Source organism: Paramisgurnus dabryanus, chromosome 16 (assembly GCF_030506205.2).
Source record: "Paramisgurnus dabryanus chromosome 16, PD_genome_1.1, whole genome shotgun sequence".
NCBI lineage: Eukaryota > Metazoa > Chordata > Actinopteri > Cypriniformes > Cobitidae > Paramisgurnus > Paramisgurnus dabryanus.
This window is the reverse complement of record NC_133352.1, coordinates 32,803,210-32,819,258: the sequence shown is the minus strand read 5'-3', so window position 1 is coordinate 32,819,258 and position 16,049 is coordinate 32,803,210. Positions and strand designations below refer to the sequence as shown.

The 16,049-nt window shown below is 36.7% G+C and overlaps 2 protein-coding genes across 3 annotated transcripts; one reads left to right on the top strand and one right to left on the bottom strand.

Moving 5' to 3' along the window:
• The first annotated feature begins 19 nt into the window (after positions 1 to 19).
• Positions 20 to 9,601, top strand: hars (histidyl-tRNA synthetase). Of its 2 annotated transcripts, XM_065263967.2 has the most exons (14): positions 20 to 145; positions 796 to 1,119; positions 1,352 to 1,441; positions 1,573 to 1,692; positions 1,788 to 1,883; positions 3,224 to 3,349; positions 3,797 to 3,904; positions 4,650 to 4,748; positions 4,967 to 5,060; positions 5,211 to 5,338; positions 6,618 to 6,890; positions 7,587 to 7,703; positions 9,124 to 9,270; positions 9,396 to 9,601. In XM_065263967.2, the coding sequence occupies exons 2-14, from the start codon at positions 1,009 to 1,011 to the stop codon at positions 9,447 to 9,449; spliced, it is 1,563 nt and encodes a 520-aa protein (XP_065120039.2). In that variant the 5' UTR covers positions 20 to 145; positions 796 to 1,008; the 3' UTR covers positions 9,450 to 9,601. The 2 variants fall into 2 exon arrangements, with proteins under 2 accessions (XP_065120039.2, XP_065120040.2); XM_065263968.2 differs by lacking the exon at positions 796 to 1,119 and having other exon boundaries at positions 30 to 145.
• Positions 9,602 to 10,409: 808 nt separating this feature from the next.
• On the bottom strand, positions 10,410 to 14,090 carry dnd1 (DND microRNA-mediated repression inhibitor 1). Its single transcript, XM_065263948.2, has 4 exons — positions 13,680 to 14,090; positions 13,360 to 13,465; positions 11,545 to 12,006; positions 10,410 to 11,400 (listed from the first exon to the last, which is right to left on the bottom strand). Exons 1-4 carry the CDS (start codon positions 13,701 to 13,703, stop codon positions 10,865 to 10,867), a joined length of 1,128 nt encoding a protein of 375 aa, XP_065120020.2. The 5' UTR covers positions 13,704 to 14,090; the 3' UTR covers positions 10,410 to 10,864.
• Between the last annotated feature and the right edge of the window lie 1,959 nt (positions 14,091 to 16,049).

The window sequence follows — 16,049 nt, the reverse complement described above, 5'->3', positions numbered from 1 at the left end:
ACATGAGGTGACGTATAATGTTTGCGACACCGGTAGTTTCAATCGCAGGAGCACCATGGCTGACAAAGCAGAGATCCAGGAGGCGATTAAAACACAAGGAGAGGTCGTCAGAAAACTGAAATCGGAGAAAGCGAGTAAAGATCAGGTTAGTTTCAGATTTGCTCTGATTATAATCTTGTGTTTTTAAAGCCCGCTGAGAGAAACAAGTTGTAACTATTGTCATCACGTTTTTTCTGTCATATCAGTATGGTGATAATAACATTATTATTTGGATATGATTTGAATGGCTGTTTTAATATATTGAATCGGATACAGTGTCATTTAATATTTAAAACGTTTATATTAGACATACCGAATGATGCTAACTATTAGCCATCTGATGCAATCATTCATTCATGATGGAAACCTACAGCATGTACAGTTATGGAGAGAGTACAGTAAGGTATGGAGGGATGAATTTTGTAAGCAATGATTACTTCATTGTACTGCTAAAACTGCTGCCATCACCATAATGTCAGCATTTGAGAAAACTTAGAAATGTACGTACTACTTAATATGGTGGAAAGACAGCTGACAGGACTGACAGTTCATTTGATTCATTCATTCAATTCAATTCATTTGAATATTTACGTCATGACTTGGGGTTGTTTTATTCAATGTCATTAGCAAAACCACTCAGGATTTGAGAACTTAATTTATAATCAGATTAAATAATTCGGGTAGTTTGAGGACGGTGGGTGATTTTTCTCATGTTTTGCTTCCTCGTTGCCATGATGCCTCTCTCGGGGACCATAGTGACAGGGTTGCTCACCAATTTTCTCCTGTTCTTCCTGCTTGTTGCCACGGATACCACCATCATCCTCATCCTTCACATCTCTTCACTGCACACCTGGACTGTTGCTGCTGTCCGTGATTCTGCTGTGATCCCGTGGATGACTCTTTGTGATTGTGCTATTGCTGACTGTGTGAATTCTGGTGCTGGTGTTGGGTTTGGACTCTGATTGCATAATGAACACTTTGGGGTTGATCTCCATGCGCATGTGTGCTGGACTGATGGGCCGTCGGACCATCATGCATCTGCGTTCTATACGCCGCTCTTCTGGAATGACTTTATCACAGGTAATACATTTCCTTTTTTTTTTACACACACAGTCCAAACAAAACTGGCAAATCTGCTGTCTTTTGTCTGTTCTTTTCTTGTGTATACCATCCATTTCCTTCCACGAGACTCAAAGACTATAAGTTTATACTAGAATTAAATGCATAATGTATATAACACTTTTTTAAACATTTTGATTATATGTATATTGTTAAATATAATAGTAATTGTCATGCTGTTGTGTGGTTTTAGATTGATGAAGAAGTTGCCAAACTGTTGGCGCTTAAAGCTCAGCTGGGTGGAGATGAGGGCAAACACACATTTGTTCTCAAAACAGCCAAGGTGAAACCAAATAAATTATTAATATTTGTGAAATTTCATGCATTTTAAGTTTGTTTAGTAAAGACATAGGCTTGTATTACCACACTAAGATCTTTCTTTGTCTCCTTAACTTTATGTGTCCTTTTCCATAGGGGACCAGGGACTACAACCCCAAGCAGATGGCTATAAGAGAGAAGGTTTTCAACATCATCATCAACTGCTTTAAACGTCATGGTGCTGAAACCATTGATACTCCCGTCTTTGAGCTGAAGGTCTCTTGAACAGTGACGCATTAGTTTATCACATAGTTTCTACATGTGATTAATAATAATTATTTAATAACGACTCATCTTATTGTTGTGTGTAGGAAACTTTAACAGGAAAGTACGGAGAGGACTCCAAACTTATCTATGATCTAAAGGACCAGGGTGGGGAACTTCTTTCCTTGAGATATGACCTTACTGTATCCTTGACAATGTGTTTCCAATTATTTTACACAACAGCGGTTTGGTTGTTCATACAAAATGACGGCGTTTTGGGGTCCTGAAAACGCAAAAAGACGATCACGTCTAGTTAAAATCAGTATTTGCGTCAATGATGAGACGTTAATTATTTTGTGTCTGTATGGTTCAATTAAATGTAACACTGCAAAAAATGACTTTCTTACTTAGTACTTTTGTTGTACTTTTGTCTTGTTTTCAGTAGAAATATCAAAAAATTCTTTTTCTTGATGAGCAAAATGACCTTAGTAAATAAGTCTAGTTTTAAGACAAATAATATACAATTTAAGTGAAATTGTCCTTAAAACAAGCAAAATTATCTGCCAATGGGGTGAGAAAAAAAATGTGAAATAAGATTTCTTTTTTCTTAAACACTTAATTCAAGTAAAATTTTCTCACCCCATTGGCAGATAATTTTGCTTGTTTTAAGCACAAATTCACTTAAATTGTATATTTTTTGTCTTAAAACTAGTATTATTTTCTTAGGTCATTTTGCTCATCAAGAAAATTCTTCTTAATTTAAGAATTTTTAGATATTTCTACTGAAAACAAGACAAAAGTACAACAAAAGTACTAGGTAAGAAAGTCATTTTTTGCAGTGTTACATTTAACAAGAACTTTTAGATATTTTTACTGAAAACAAGACAAAAATACTAAGTAATAAAAGTCATTTTTTTGCAGTGAAAAGAGTTAAAATTTCAAAATAAAATGGCAGATTACTTGCATACATTCTCTTTTTTGAGGACCAAGTCTAAAATTTCTGGTTTTATTTCATTTTAAAAGGATATTTGGGGGATTGGTGTAACTAGTATTTTTTTTTTAAATTAAAATATAAATATATTAATTAAAAAATATGTAATAAAATATAACAATCTAGTTTAGTGTAATATGATTTTTTATTACATAATTTATCAAAGATTATTTTGAAAACAGAGCTGTTTTCAGCATATGTCAAGACAAATATTACAAAAACACATTAAAATTAACGTTTAAAAATAACTAATAAAATGATATTTAGATTTTTTTTGCTAACATGCCATCAAGGTAGATAAAATATTTAATATTTATCATTCTTGGCGCAATTGGCGGTTACACCATTTGCCATTTTCAGGTCCATTCAGTTTTTTATTGAATAAAATTAACATAAATGCACTATGTGCATTGAAATAAACCTAATGCATGCTTTTAAAACAAGTTTTTTTTTAAAAAGAGTCTTGAATTTCTCATCTTGCCAAACCGTTTTTGTCACTGACAATGACCCATTTACATTGTACACAATTCAATCCTTGACTCCTCCCATCAGGTCCCATTCGCTCGCTACCTTGCAATGAACAAGATCACCAATATCAAGCGCTACCACATCGCCAAAGTATACCGTAGAGACAACCCAGCCATGACCCGTGGCAGATACAGGGAGTTTTACCAATGTGTGAGTTACCTAAACCTGTCTAACTGTTTTATGGTTCGTTACATAAAGTTGATTTTCTAACACAGAAAATTTTTTTTTTTTACTCAAGTTTGTCTAATTTTCTTTTTTGAGGGCGGGGTTTATCATTTTTTATGTTTTTGCATACACTAGGAATCAAACCCTTGACTCACACACATTGGAGCTCATAAAGGTTTGAATCCTGGGCTGCTTCGTGATCTTTAACATTTATGCATTTGGCGGACACTTTTATCTAAAGTGATTTACAAGGAGTTATACATTTTTATCAGTACTGTGCCCCATGGGTTTCGAACCCATGACCATTAAGCTGCCAAAGCAATGCTCTACCACTGAGTTATGCACGTACACATTCATACATTTTTTTTAAATGATCTAATATTATGATAGCTAGATCTTAAACTAAATAGCAGGTGTTCCTTGTCGCTACAGGATTTCGACATTGCGGGTCAGTATGACGCGATGATCCCTGACGCAGAGTGTCTTAAGATCGTCTACGAGATCCTGAGCGAATTAGATCTGGGAGATTTTCGCATCAAGGTTGGTAGCTGATTTACGCGGATTTTCTTGAGCACATTGAAGTGGATGTTTTTGGGTTAAATACTATGATTATGGATGTAAAACTATATATTTACTTGGGCATAGATGAACAATAAGAGTTCTGTATATGGTAATGACATATTGTGAAACTCAAGTGCGTTTGTTTCCTAATTTTTTTGTAAACCTCGTGCATGCAAAAGACCGCTGGAAAACAGACAAATCTCAACATAACACCAACTTTGATGTTACAGTCGAGATGTACGCCCCCAATATTAAATATTATAATGTTGTTACAATGCTAAAAACAAAGTTGTGAATGCTGAGTTAGTGCTATACGCTAGTAAGTGCTTTATGCTAGCGTTTAGGCTGAAGTTATTGGAGGTTCATACTGAAAAAACACAAACTTACCACTAAGAAACGTCCATTAACAATCTCCGAACAATTGATTATTCCTCAAATTCTGTATCTTCGTCTGGTATACAGACTTAAACATAAGGTCTGTTTACACACACACAGAGATACTGAAGGAGCTGCTCTGAGAAACAGCCAATCAGAGCAGAGCTCAACGTTATTATTAATGACCCTTTCAAATAAGGTAATAATAAACTGTTATTCTAAGGGCAAATCCTAGGGTTGTAAATGGACATGTAAAATGTTTTGCACTTAATAAAGCCACAAATTGTCCACGTAGATATCAGAGAACAATGTAACATATTATTTCAATGCATTCTTTGGCACCTTTAAGGTGAACGACAGGCGCATTCTAGACGGGATGTTCGCTGTGTGTGGCGTTCCCGACGAGAAGTTTCGGACGATCTGCTCCACGGTGGACAAACTGGACAAGGTGAGAGACCTAATGATGCTAACTTCAAATCATTTAACACATGCATCTGTCCAAAGTCACTTACAATTGAGTATTGAAGACTGGAACGAGCATAAAATAGGATAACCGGCTATTAAAGAGAAAGCACTGTTATTTGTAATTCAATTAAAAGTGCAGATTTGATTGATTTCAAAAGATGTATTTTGTTTTGCATGGATTTGTATGCATTTGCTTTGCAGATGGCCTGGGAGGATGTAAAAAACGAGATGGTAAACGAGAAGGGTCTTTCGGAAGATGCAGCCGATCAGATCGGGGGTTACGTCAGCATGCAAGGTAAACTTCATTTACCATCAGTCACAGTCAATTTACCCCAGCAAAGTCATTCACCTGCTTTGTGCTTACCTCCATCTGCTGATTACTATACAAATCAACCCTATCTCTCTTGGATCAGTTTGCCTTTGTTATAACCTTTTTGACCTTTAGGTGGGAAGGATCTGGCTGAGCGACTGCTTCAGGATCCCAAACTTTCCAAGAGCAAACAGGCCTGCGCTGGGCTTACAGATATGAAGCAGCTCTTCAGCTACCTCGAGCTCTTTCAGGTCACAGACAAGGTATAAGGTCAAGGGCGTAGATGTCTATTAAACTTTTATGTTTATTGGCCATTATTACACTGCTTTTTGGAATGCTTGATTCTGATTGGCCAGTCGTGACATTTGCAGGTTTGTTATTCCCAGATAACTACCGCTCAAAATTAATAACACACATTAACCTGGATGCTTTAAATAATTTTGATGGGTACAGTTTAATATTACACAAAAATTACTAATAAATTTGTCTTTTAATAATATATGTGACATTATATTTACAAATGATTAAATCAAATAATGTGTTGATGACATTTGAAAGTCTTATCTTAAAAAATATAAACTGGTTTTCCTTGCAAAAGGTCTGCATTCATTAAAAATTAGCTAATAAAATATTTCAAATCAATATTTAAAGGAGACATATCATGAAAAACTGACTTTTTCCATGTTTAAGTGCTATGATTGGGTCCCTTGTGTTAAATCAACCTAGAAAATGTGACCAAAACAACCCAGTAACTTAGTTTTGGTAAACCATTCTCTGCAAGCTTGTGAAAAAATAGGTTATTGTAATTTGGCTCCCCTTGTGATGTCAGACAGGGATAATACCTTCCTTTAATCTGCACTATCCAACCACAGCACTGCCATTTAGTGCAGAGATCAGCTCATTTGCATATTAAAGGACACACCCAAACATGGCACATTTTTGCACACACCTACAAAGTGGCAAATTTAACGTGTTATAATAAATTATCCATATGATATTTGTGCTAAAACTTTGCATATGTACTCTGGGGACACCAAAGATTTATTTGACATCTTAAAAAACATCTTGTGAAATGTCCACTTTAATGTTCCTTACCTTACTTTTGAGGTCGTTAAATAGCCGTGAAATAAGCAGGATAATGTATAGGGTTGTTATCGTGAAATGTGTGATAAAGACCCTCCGCTTATTTCTGTGATATAACTGGCTTCCTATACATTTTCCCTTACATAACGTATACAATGCAGGTACGCATATTTAGGTTGTGCCACACCTTTTCTGCAAGAATATAGCAGCTGCCTAGGACAAAAACTCTGATTAACTTGGAAGAGCTGATACTTGCGCTTTATGACCCATTGCATAAGATTTGCACACGCTATAAAATTTATTACAGTGTTTTTCCATTTCAGTAAATACAGTTATAATTTGATGTTCATTATTACGGCTTTTCACTGTCTCGCATCTGTGATGTTTCTAACGAAGCACCGCTTGTACTTTTTGTTGCCACCATTAATTTTTAAATCTCTCTTCCCCCTCTCTCTCTAGGTTGTGTTTGATCTGAGTCTCGCTCGAGGTCTGGATTATTACACTGGTGTGATTTATGAGGCGGTTCTGTCCCAGACGGTACCAGCGTCAGCATCCACAGAGCAGAACGGGGCGGCGGGCGATGAGGCGGGCGTTAGCGTCGGCAGCGTGGCAGGTGGGGGGCGATACGACGGTCTGGTGGGCATGTTCGACCCCAAAGGCAGAAAAGTGCCATGTGTGGGTGTAAGCATTGGAATCGAGAGAATCTTCTCCATCATGGAGCAGAAGGCTGAGGTGAGAGAGAGATGGTTTTCAGTCATGCAATCAGGGGGCCAAATTTCCTTTTTTTTTAACTCTTTCCCCGCCATTAACGAGTTATCTTTTCAATTACGAGAAAGTGCATCACAACCAATGACAAGCTTTTACCGCAATCCATATTTTGGGTATTAACCACTAGGTGGCACTCCTCCTCAACTTATAAAACACTAAAGCATCCACTCATCCAAAAACAGTAAAAACTCTAGGTTTCGATCATCGTTCTGAATCTAATCTCTAACAAAAGTCCCAAAAATGCAATCATCTCAGCTTATTTTTGAAGAAAAAGAAAACAAATGAAGATAGGATGAAATGTTTGTTTGTTTGAAAGCAGAGAGTCTGTACTTTCATTTGATATATTGTATGTTTATAAGTTTAAAGAAGAACATTTTCTTGAAGGCATTAAAGTTTTGTGAAAATCATGAAAAATGTGGGCAACTTTTTTTTACGTTGGTGGGAGAGTTAAAGGGTTAAAACAGTAAATGCATTATAGTGTGCTCTAACTGCTGCACTATAAGGGAGTATTTAATTTTTTGCATTCGACAGATTTAAAGTGCATTCAAGCAATATATTTTTATCAGTATGTATACAACTTTTTGCACTTTGTATACAACACAAAAACTGCGCTACACTTTATATACATGAACATATCATGTTGTGGTCTGTCTCATCCAGGCGTCTTCAGAGAAAGTGCGTACCACAGAAACGCAAGTGTTGGTGGCTTCAGCGCAGAAGAATCTTCTAGAAGAACGACTAAAGCTGACCACCGAGCTTTGGAATGCCGGAATAAAGGTAAGGGGTGTCACACACATTCCAGGCCTTATCTTCAACTCTAAAGGTTCGTACACACCAGGACAATTATCCCTTGCGCTTTAACGGCAGCGTTTTACGAGACGTTTTTCTGCCTGTTTACCCCCAAGCGATTTTTACTGGCGATGAGCCGACGGGGTGTTAATTCAGTCCTTGACATGATGGTCAAAAGTTTGTGGGAAAAAGTTACACGCCTATGTACATGAAAAAAATCTAAGGGAAATGAAACTAACCGTTGAATCCCATTTGATCTAAAATTCCTCTCCATAACAACTCCCTCTTATCAAGATTTTTGTAGTCGCTGTCACGTTTGCCATAATGCTCTGCAAAACGGTTTTGTGTTTTACTAGAACGTCAGCAGCTCCAGGCACGTGAGCAAAAGCGCCTATATCATTGGTCGGCCAGTTTTTAACAGGGCACATAAAACAAACAAGCAAAAAAAAAACGACCAGAGGCGTTTTTATAAAAATGACTCTTATGCCTGGTGTTTAGCATGCACGATAATTGTCCCATTGTCTATGAGTCTTAAGGCAGTGGTTTTCACACTTTTTGGTATATGTAGGGTGCATCCCTCTGCGCCCCCCACTAGTGCTGAGCAAAAAAAAAAAATTATTTTCCGATTAATCGTTTTTTTTAACATGGTCGATTCAAAATCGATTCTCAAAAGCCACAGTTTTTTTCATATTTATTTCGGCAAACATTGAACGTAAGATTAACGTTAATCTAATTACTAGTCTTCTCCACTAGATGTCACCCTTTTTTTTCCCTTTGCAATGTTACCAAGGAGCGAGAAGCGAGCTTGTCATTCATTCATTCAGTGCTTAAAATGGCACTTTCAGGGGCTTCGTAGACGTTGATGCCACATTCACATAAAAAGTCAGAGATATGGAAACATTTTAGATTTTGCAAGCAAGACGACGATGATGGTGTTGTGCCTTTTAATTTATTTTAATAAAGTACCCACTTGTAAACTTCTGTTCACTGTTCTTTTTTATAAATAAAGTATTTGTATTAAATCTATATTCATTGAGTTGAATAGTGAACAGAGTATAAGAATCGCTCCAAGAACCAGAATCGAATCGAGAACCTAAAGCTTGTGAATCTAAACCAAATCAATCTGGAACATCTGAATCGATACCCAGCCCTATCCCCCACATCCAAAGAAAGGTCATGAGATAAAACAATCATAAATTTAGAATTTGAATTAAACAAAACATATTAAATTCTACAATGTTGTTGATTGGTAGCTATATTTTTTTGACGATTGCACATAATTTATTATAAACTGATTTTATAAAATGTCATAAAACTGGGTGAGAACCACAGTCAGTCAATTTCCAGTAGCATTTTCCCTTTATCCCGGTCTACTGTTAAGAGTCAGTCTCTGTGTGTTGTGTTACAGGCTGAAGTTTTATATAAGAAAAACCCAAAACTCTTGAGTCAGCTACAACACTGTGAGGAAACTGGAATTCCACTAGTTGCTATTTTAGGAGAGCAGGAACTCAAAGACGGAGTCGTCAAACTGCGCATTGTCGCCAGCCGAGAAGAGGTAAATCTATTAAACTCAAAATAATAAACAAAAATGATATACATAAAATATAGTTTTATTTGTGATGTTGAAATGACTCAAGATATATGTCTTAAGCACTGATCGTTTTGTTTGGTCTTCGGCAGGTGGATGTGCCCAGACTAAATCTGGTTGATGAGATCAAAAAACGGACCTTGTAATCTTGGAAATGGTCACAAAGGAGGATGGACCTGTTTACCACACACCAGTTGTTTAACATGTATCTATATAGAGAGGTCGTATTCAACTTTGCCTGTTCCTTAAAAATGTGCTCGTCTTACATCAGATCTCTCAATAAATAAGTTAAAACGTCTTTGTGTGTCATTTATCTCCCCCTTATGTCAGTCACGTGTTTAAACACCACTTATTAAACGGCTTGTTGGAATGCTTGATTCTGATTGGCCAGCTGCGACATTTGCATGTTTGTTATTTCTAGATAACAAGCACTTAAAACTAATAACAAACAGTAACCCGGATGAGTACAGTTTATTATTTAACAAATTAAGTATGTCTTAATAACATATGACATATTTACAAATAATTAAAGGAACAGTATGTAGGATTGTGGCCAAAACTGGTATTGCAATCACAAAACTTGTGGCTAAAACTGGTACTGCAATCACACTTTTAAAATGACAATATCCTGGCCAGACACTGTTGTCAGTGATATAAGTATTTGAAATGAAAATGATTTCTTAATGTCTAGTGACATATCAGGGCCATTTTATGATTAATTGATATACATTTCTTACATACTGTTCCTTTAAACCAAATAGTGTGTTTGTAATATTTGAACGTCTTCAAAATAAATGGGTTTTCGCGGAAAGTCTACATTTGTTAAAAATGAGCTAATAAAATTTCAAATCAATATTTAACGTTCCTTACCTTACTTATGAGGTTAATAGCAGAGTAAGAAACAGGATAATGTACAGACAGCCGGTTATCACAAAATAAGCCCCTTTAGTGTTAAACAAGACCCTTTGTGTCGGGTCCTGATTCAGGGGTTATTTGTGCGAAAACAACCTGCTGCCTATATACATTATCTCTTACATACTTATCATTTTACAAGACCTGACATAAAAACAAGGCCAGAGAAACAGCAAACACAATTTTTTTGGTGAACTAATTTACTGTACAAAAGTCATTTTAGTCAGTACAGCCCATCAAACAAGGCAACACATAGCACACCATGCAAAATCAAACAAAACCGTGAAGAAAAACAAACAAACAAGTGAACAATTCAAAAACATTCAGAATAATAAATTGTGAAAACATGCAAAGTCATCCAAATATGATGGGCCAGACTGTAAAACAACATACAAATGATTAATATTAATTGTTAAAATATTGTAAAACATACCATAGACAAAACAAAATACTTTTTTCAACAAATAAAATGCCACTAAATTAAACATGACCCCTGCCTGTTTACGCAGTTAACAAAACACATCTGTTTATCACAAATTTCAGCCCGTTCTCTTGAAACTAGAACCTCTTAACAGTACATGCCTTCAAAACCGTAATACTGAACGTTAAACTGATAACACAGCGGAAGCAGAAAGATCGCCAGCGACCATTAGAAAGGTTGCCAACGTGCAGCCGTGTATATGGTTTGGATCACTTGCTCGGCAGTGGCTCGATGAACTTCCCCCTTCATGGCCCGAGCGCTGGTGCCTGGCAGGATCTGGACAGAACCGTACAGGGGAAAAGAAAGCGCTGGGATCATGACCTTGTACGTGAAATAGAGAAAGCCATCAGGGCCGATGTGATTGTATCGTGCTTCGTATCGTGGCGTTCCGAGTTTGTTCACCTCGCAGAGCCACTTCAGCTGAGACGCAGCGTCACGGCTCGCGGGATTTTGACTTATCGGCTCGTTCCTCGGCTGGGTGGCAGGAGCGCCGACCGCTCGGATGAAGGGCTGGGGGGCGGTGTGGGTTGGGATGATGTGATGGGATGGCTGAGGGTGCAGGTGGGAAAAGGGTTTGGAGAGGGGTTTTAGACCGGGTGGGGCAGGGGGGCCGTTGTCTTGTTTCGTTTTCTCGACATGCTTGGACTTTGCAGTGAACGTCATCCATTTTACAGTGACGGACATGCCGTACTGCTTCTTGAATGCTAAAAGCAATCGTAAATAAATGTTACTTTTTTTTTACTTTACAAGACAAATTACAGATTTGTGATCTTTGTTTGTCAAATAATACCCATGTGTCAGTGGACGTAATCATAAAAACAGATTATTTAGTTTTCCACACTACGTACCTTCAACCAATACTTTGTTAGCCATTGATGCAGCGATATGGGTGAAGTAGCTGACTACAGCCGCGACCTCTCCCCCTTTAGGCCCGCTAAACTTCAGCGTCACATCCTCCACGCCCTCCGAGATCTGTCGAAGCATCATCAGCAGTTCTTCCTGGCGTACGTCGGGTGGCAGGTCCTCAATCCACAGCTGCCTCTTTTCCATGCTCCTGCGCACCATCAGTCGAACCCCATCCGCAATCCGGTGCTGGTTGAGGGTTTTAACGGCAGTTATGGCCGTGACCTGGTCGCCGTACTTGGCATAGGCGAAGCCGCGGTTCTGCCCACTGAAGTTCATCATGAGACGAAACTCGTATAGAGTGCCGACTCTCTGGAAGAGCGGGATTAAGGTGTCCTCAAAGACGTTACGTGGAATATGACTGATGAAGACCTCGCAGCCTGGCCCTGGAGCAGGACCGTGCCAGCCTGAAGGAAGAGAGGAATTAAAATTGAATAGATCAACTATAGTTGTTGAGATATAGTTGCAAACTTTAGTTAACCAAATCAATTTAAAAGAGTCAGAGGATTTTGGTTTTGTACACCTTAATTTACATACAACATTTTTGATTACATAAAATTGTGTTAAGCCCCCCAAAGTCCCCATTAAATCAGACTTGAAATTGAATAGGTATTTTTATAGCGTAAATATGTCATTAGCATTTAAATGTACAAAACTTAAAATGTACAAAAAAATATCAAAATAGGTGGGCCTTTAGCAGTAAACACACTAGCATAAAGATTAAAGTGTTTCTGGACAGGTTGGGGCAAGTTGTCACACGTGTTTTACCCGTTGACGAACATCAACTTCTGTTAGCCATTTAATAAATGTTCCCTTTCGTATTTGGGTTAATATTTCGCTAACCATTCACTAGTTGGTTTGATACAGTACATTTCAAATGCAGATGTTGTGTATATAAATGTATGTTGTTCGGCTTTATACAGCGCTGCGCAAACGCATCGGCGTATGACGTCATCGCTTTGTTTTGAATAGCTCTCGCGACACTTTGATGTCAGATGTTGATCGTTACGCGCAGCGCTGCCTGAACTCAAACACAAGTCCATCTCACAAGTATACGAAGTCTAAATTGTGTGTCTGGTAACAAAAACATGACAAACGTGGGGGCGCTTCAGGACAGGGGTGTAAATCTGTACCGAATCTGGCGTTCAGATGAATAAAACTAACGAAGTTTTAACGTCTGCAAAATTACCTGGTTGTTATTTCTAATTCATTTCGTATGAATTTAACTCGCTTAAATTTCCCTTTAAACCAATCAGGTTATTTAACAAAATGAGTGAAAAAAAATCTATGTATAAAATGTGATCAATAAGTCACGACACGTTTTTACATTAACTCACCAAAACAATCAATTCAACTTTTTAAAATAAGTTAGTTCAAAATTATAAATAAAAAGCTTAAATAACAGTGCAGTCTATTTGATTATACTTAATGTCAACGAACTGAAATTGAATTAAATCAATTAAACGCTGAAGATGATTGACAGCCTAATTAATCTCACGTGTGCGCTTTACAACACAAGATGGCTACAATGTTATCACTACACGAGCCGTGTTACTTTCTAACAGTTAATTTGACGGAAAATTTACACCCAACTCATAAATTACACTGCCTGCATGTACTTTTAGCGATGCAACGACATAAAATTTATATAATAAGGGATTACATGTGATTTTGCTTTGATCCGTCTCGTGCAATGCGAGATAAGAGCTTGTTTTAATTACAAAAACACGATGACAGTACAGATGAAGAGGAGTACACACCCGGAGGAGGACCACCATATTTCCTCTGACCGTTGACCTGTGTTAGGGTGGTGGAGGATTTTTGCATCCACTCCTTCAGCGCCTTCAGTGCCTGAGGGTTGAAAAGCTGCGAACGATAAAGATGTATTTACAGGTGATGTAATGCATGCAAATCGCATAAATTGCACTCAACATCAAACACACGAAGAAAATCTCCTCAGCTCGTTTGAGCCTAATTCAACACTTCAAAGCGAAAAGTTTTGACAAACACACTTTGATCTTTCTGCGAGTGCTGTGTTTATAAATATATTGTGTAAATAAAACTAGTACACGTCGTTCACCTGTAGCAGATCTGCTCCTTCCATTGCGTTTGCTGCTGCTTATGAGACGACGCACCTGTAAATTGACGATAGAGTCAAGGAAAGGTCAATAGGATGAACCCCATGATTCCAGTAGAGAGGACTATTGGACAAATTTGAGGTAAGTGGGCGGTTCGGGGAAAGCGCTCAAATTTCAGGCCCAAAACAACTGTGAATAATATGATGCTGAACCAACATAAAGACAAGCAAACTACTAGCTGTTAAAGTTACAAATATACATGTTTGTACTCGTTTTCTATTTAATGTAACTTTTTAAAACCGAATCAACAATCTTACACGTGTTTAATAGTCAAGGTTCCCCTAAAAGTTTGGCTTCGTGATTTGTGAGGTTCTTCTCCTCTTGGCCAGCGGATGGCAGCCTTGCACGTGATTATTTTTTAACACGGCACGCGCCTTGACGAAATTACGATAGTTTGAAAGCACGCCTCGTCGTTTTTCTAGATTGCAAGTATGCAAGCTCAACTTTATATACCTTTTTATTGTTTACTATAAAAAAGTTTTATATTAGATGTCTGCGAAAAACTGCAGTGAGTGCATGACAAGATTTGTGTTTTGGTGCTCGTGGATGTATACTGTTGGTTATGCAAGACGTTTTGTGCATTTAACTCAAGTATGAATGCATATCTCAAGATGTTGGTCACTAAAAATAGTTTCAAAGCTTAAATTATTAATTTTTGATTATATCTTTTAAAAATTTAGCACATATCTTTGATGTTTTATTCAAACAAGTATTATATATGAGTGTGAGACCTTATTTTAATATGGATATGTCTAATTTGAATATGTTTTTTATTAACAGTATAATGTGTATCAGACATTGATATTGCTGTGGATGTGAGCAATTCCATTCAAATGTCAACCTTACCATGAAAACAAAATGAGTTTGAATCAAATGTTTATAACCACACTGATATCTGAGATATTTGAGGGCTTAAAGGGATAGTTCACCCCAAAATGAAAATTTACTCACTCTCATGTTGTTACAAATCTGTATAAATTTCTGTGTTCTGATGAACACGAAGGAAGATATTGCGAGGAATGTTTGTAACCAAACCGTTCATGGGCCCCATACATTCACTTCCATAGTAGAAAAAAGAATACCATGGAAGTCAATAGGGCCCATGAACGGTTTGCTTACAAACATCCATAAAATATCTTCCTTTGTTCATTAGAACAAAGAAATTACAGGTTTGCAACAACATGAGAGTGAGAAAAACATTTAAATTTTTGGGTGAACTATCCCTTAAAATACCCATGTGTGCTTTAAAGTATGTTGTCTCTCAAAAACTTGGATTCTTTTGTCACATCCATAACACGTATAAATTTCCCTCATCTAAAACAGAAAACACATGCATGTGTTTCAGACATCATCCAAAAATATCAGTCTATCATTAAAGGTTTATGAAAACAAACAGAAGGTACAATATATTGGTAATAAAACATTCTTTAATAAATTGTATTTTTAGACCACGTAACGATTAATCGCAGCTAATCGTTTGCAGAATTAAAGTTTTTGTTTACATCCAATATATGTGTGTGTACTGTGCTAAATAATTATGTGTACATTTAAATACACACATGCATATATTTGTTTTCTTTAAATTATATGTATATACTTACCATTCATATATATTATATAGGGATGCACCGATACTATTTTTTTGGGGGGGCGATACCAATTTAGACAGACAACTTCTGGCCGATACCGATGCCGATACCGATATTAAACACTTGTATACAATACTATACAGTTGGTCTATTTGCTAGTTTATTTCTGCATCAAATTATTTTTACTGAACATGGATTGGATCTAATTAACATTCAACTGACCAACTTAATAAGAGAGGCACAAATTAAGCTAAAACAAATATAATAAGACCGCATGACAACCTTCAAAGGTAGTTTTTGCTATTTAGCATTTATTTTATTAACAACATTAACTAGTTTTTTTTTTTTTTACATATAATGGATTTCTTTATGCAGTTAATTAATAAACAATCGGTATCGGCCTTTCTCGTGCCTTTGCCGATGGTTTAAAATTCATAAAAATCGGCCGATACATCGGTGCATCACTAATATTATATACATATATACATATACATATACATACACATTTCTTAAATATGTACATACATATAAATACACACACAGGCGTATTTTTTTTAAAGAAATGTGTATATAATTTTTTTATATTTTAAATTTTTTACGTTTTTTCCTTAAAATTATACATACCTGTGTGTGTTTGTATATACACAATTAAAAGTGTTAAAAAGTTTTAGGCTTTATATATAAATATGATGTAAACTTTTATTCTGCATTCATTAGTTGCAA

Excerpts from the sequence above, each read along its gene's own strand:
- hars (XM_065263967.2), top strand. The coding sequence starts at position 1,009 with ATGAACACTTTGGGGTTGATCTCCATGCGCATGTGTGCTGGACTGATG. Across the intron at positions 4,749-4,966 it reads CGGTGGACAAACTGGACAAG|ATGGCCTGGGAGGATGTAAA; the intron begins GTGAGAGACCTA and ends TTTGCTTTGCAG. Across the intron at positions 5,061-5,210 it reads GGGTTACGTCAGCATGCAAG|GTGGGAAGGATCTGGCTGAG; the intron begins GTAAACTTCATT and ends TTTGACCTTTAG.
- dnd1 (XM_065263948.2), bottom strand. The coding sequence starts at position 13,703 with ATGGAAGGAGCAGATCTGCTACAG. Across the intron at positions 12,007-13,359 it reads ATATGGTGGTCCTCCTCCGG|GCTGGCACGGTCCTGCTCCA; the intron begins GTGTGTACTCCT and ends CTCTTCCTTCAG. Across the intron at positions 11,401-11,544 it reads TAACAAAGTATTGGTTGAAG|CATTCAAGAAGCAGTACGGC; the intron begins GTACGTAGTGTG and ends GATTGCTTTTAG.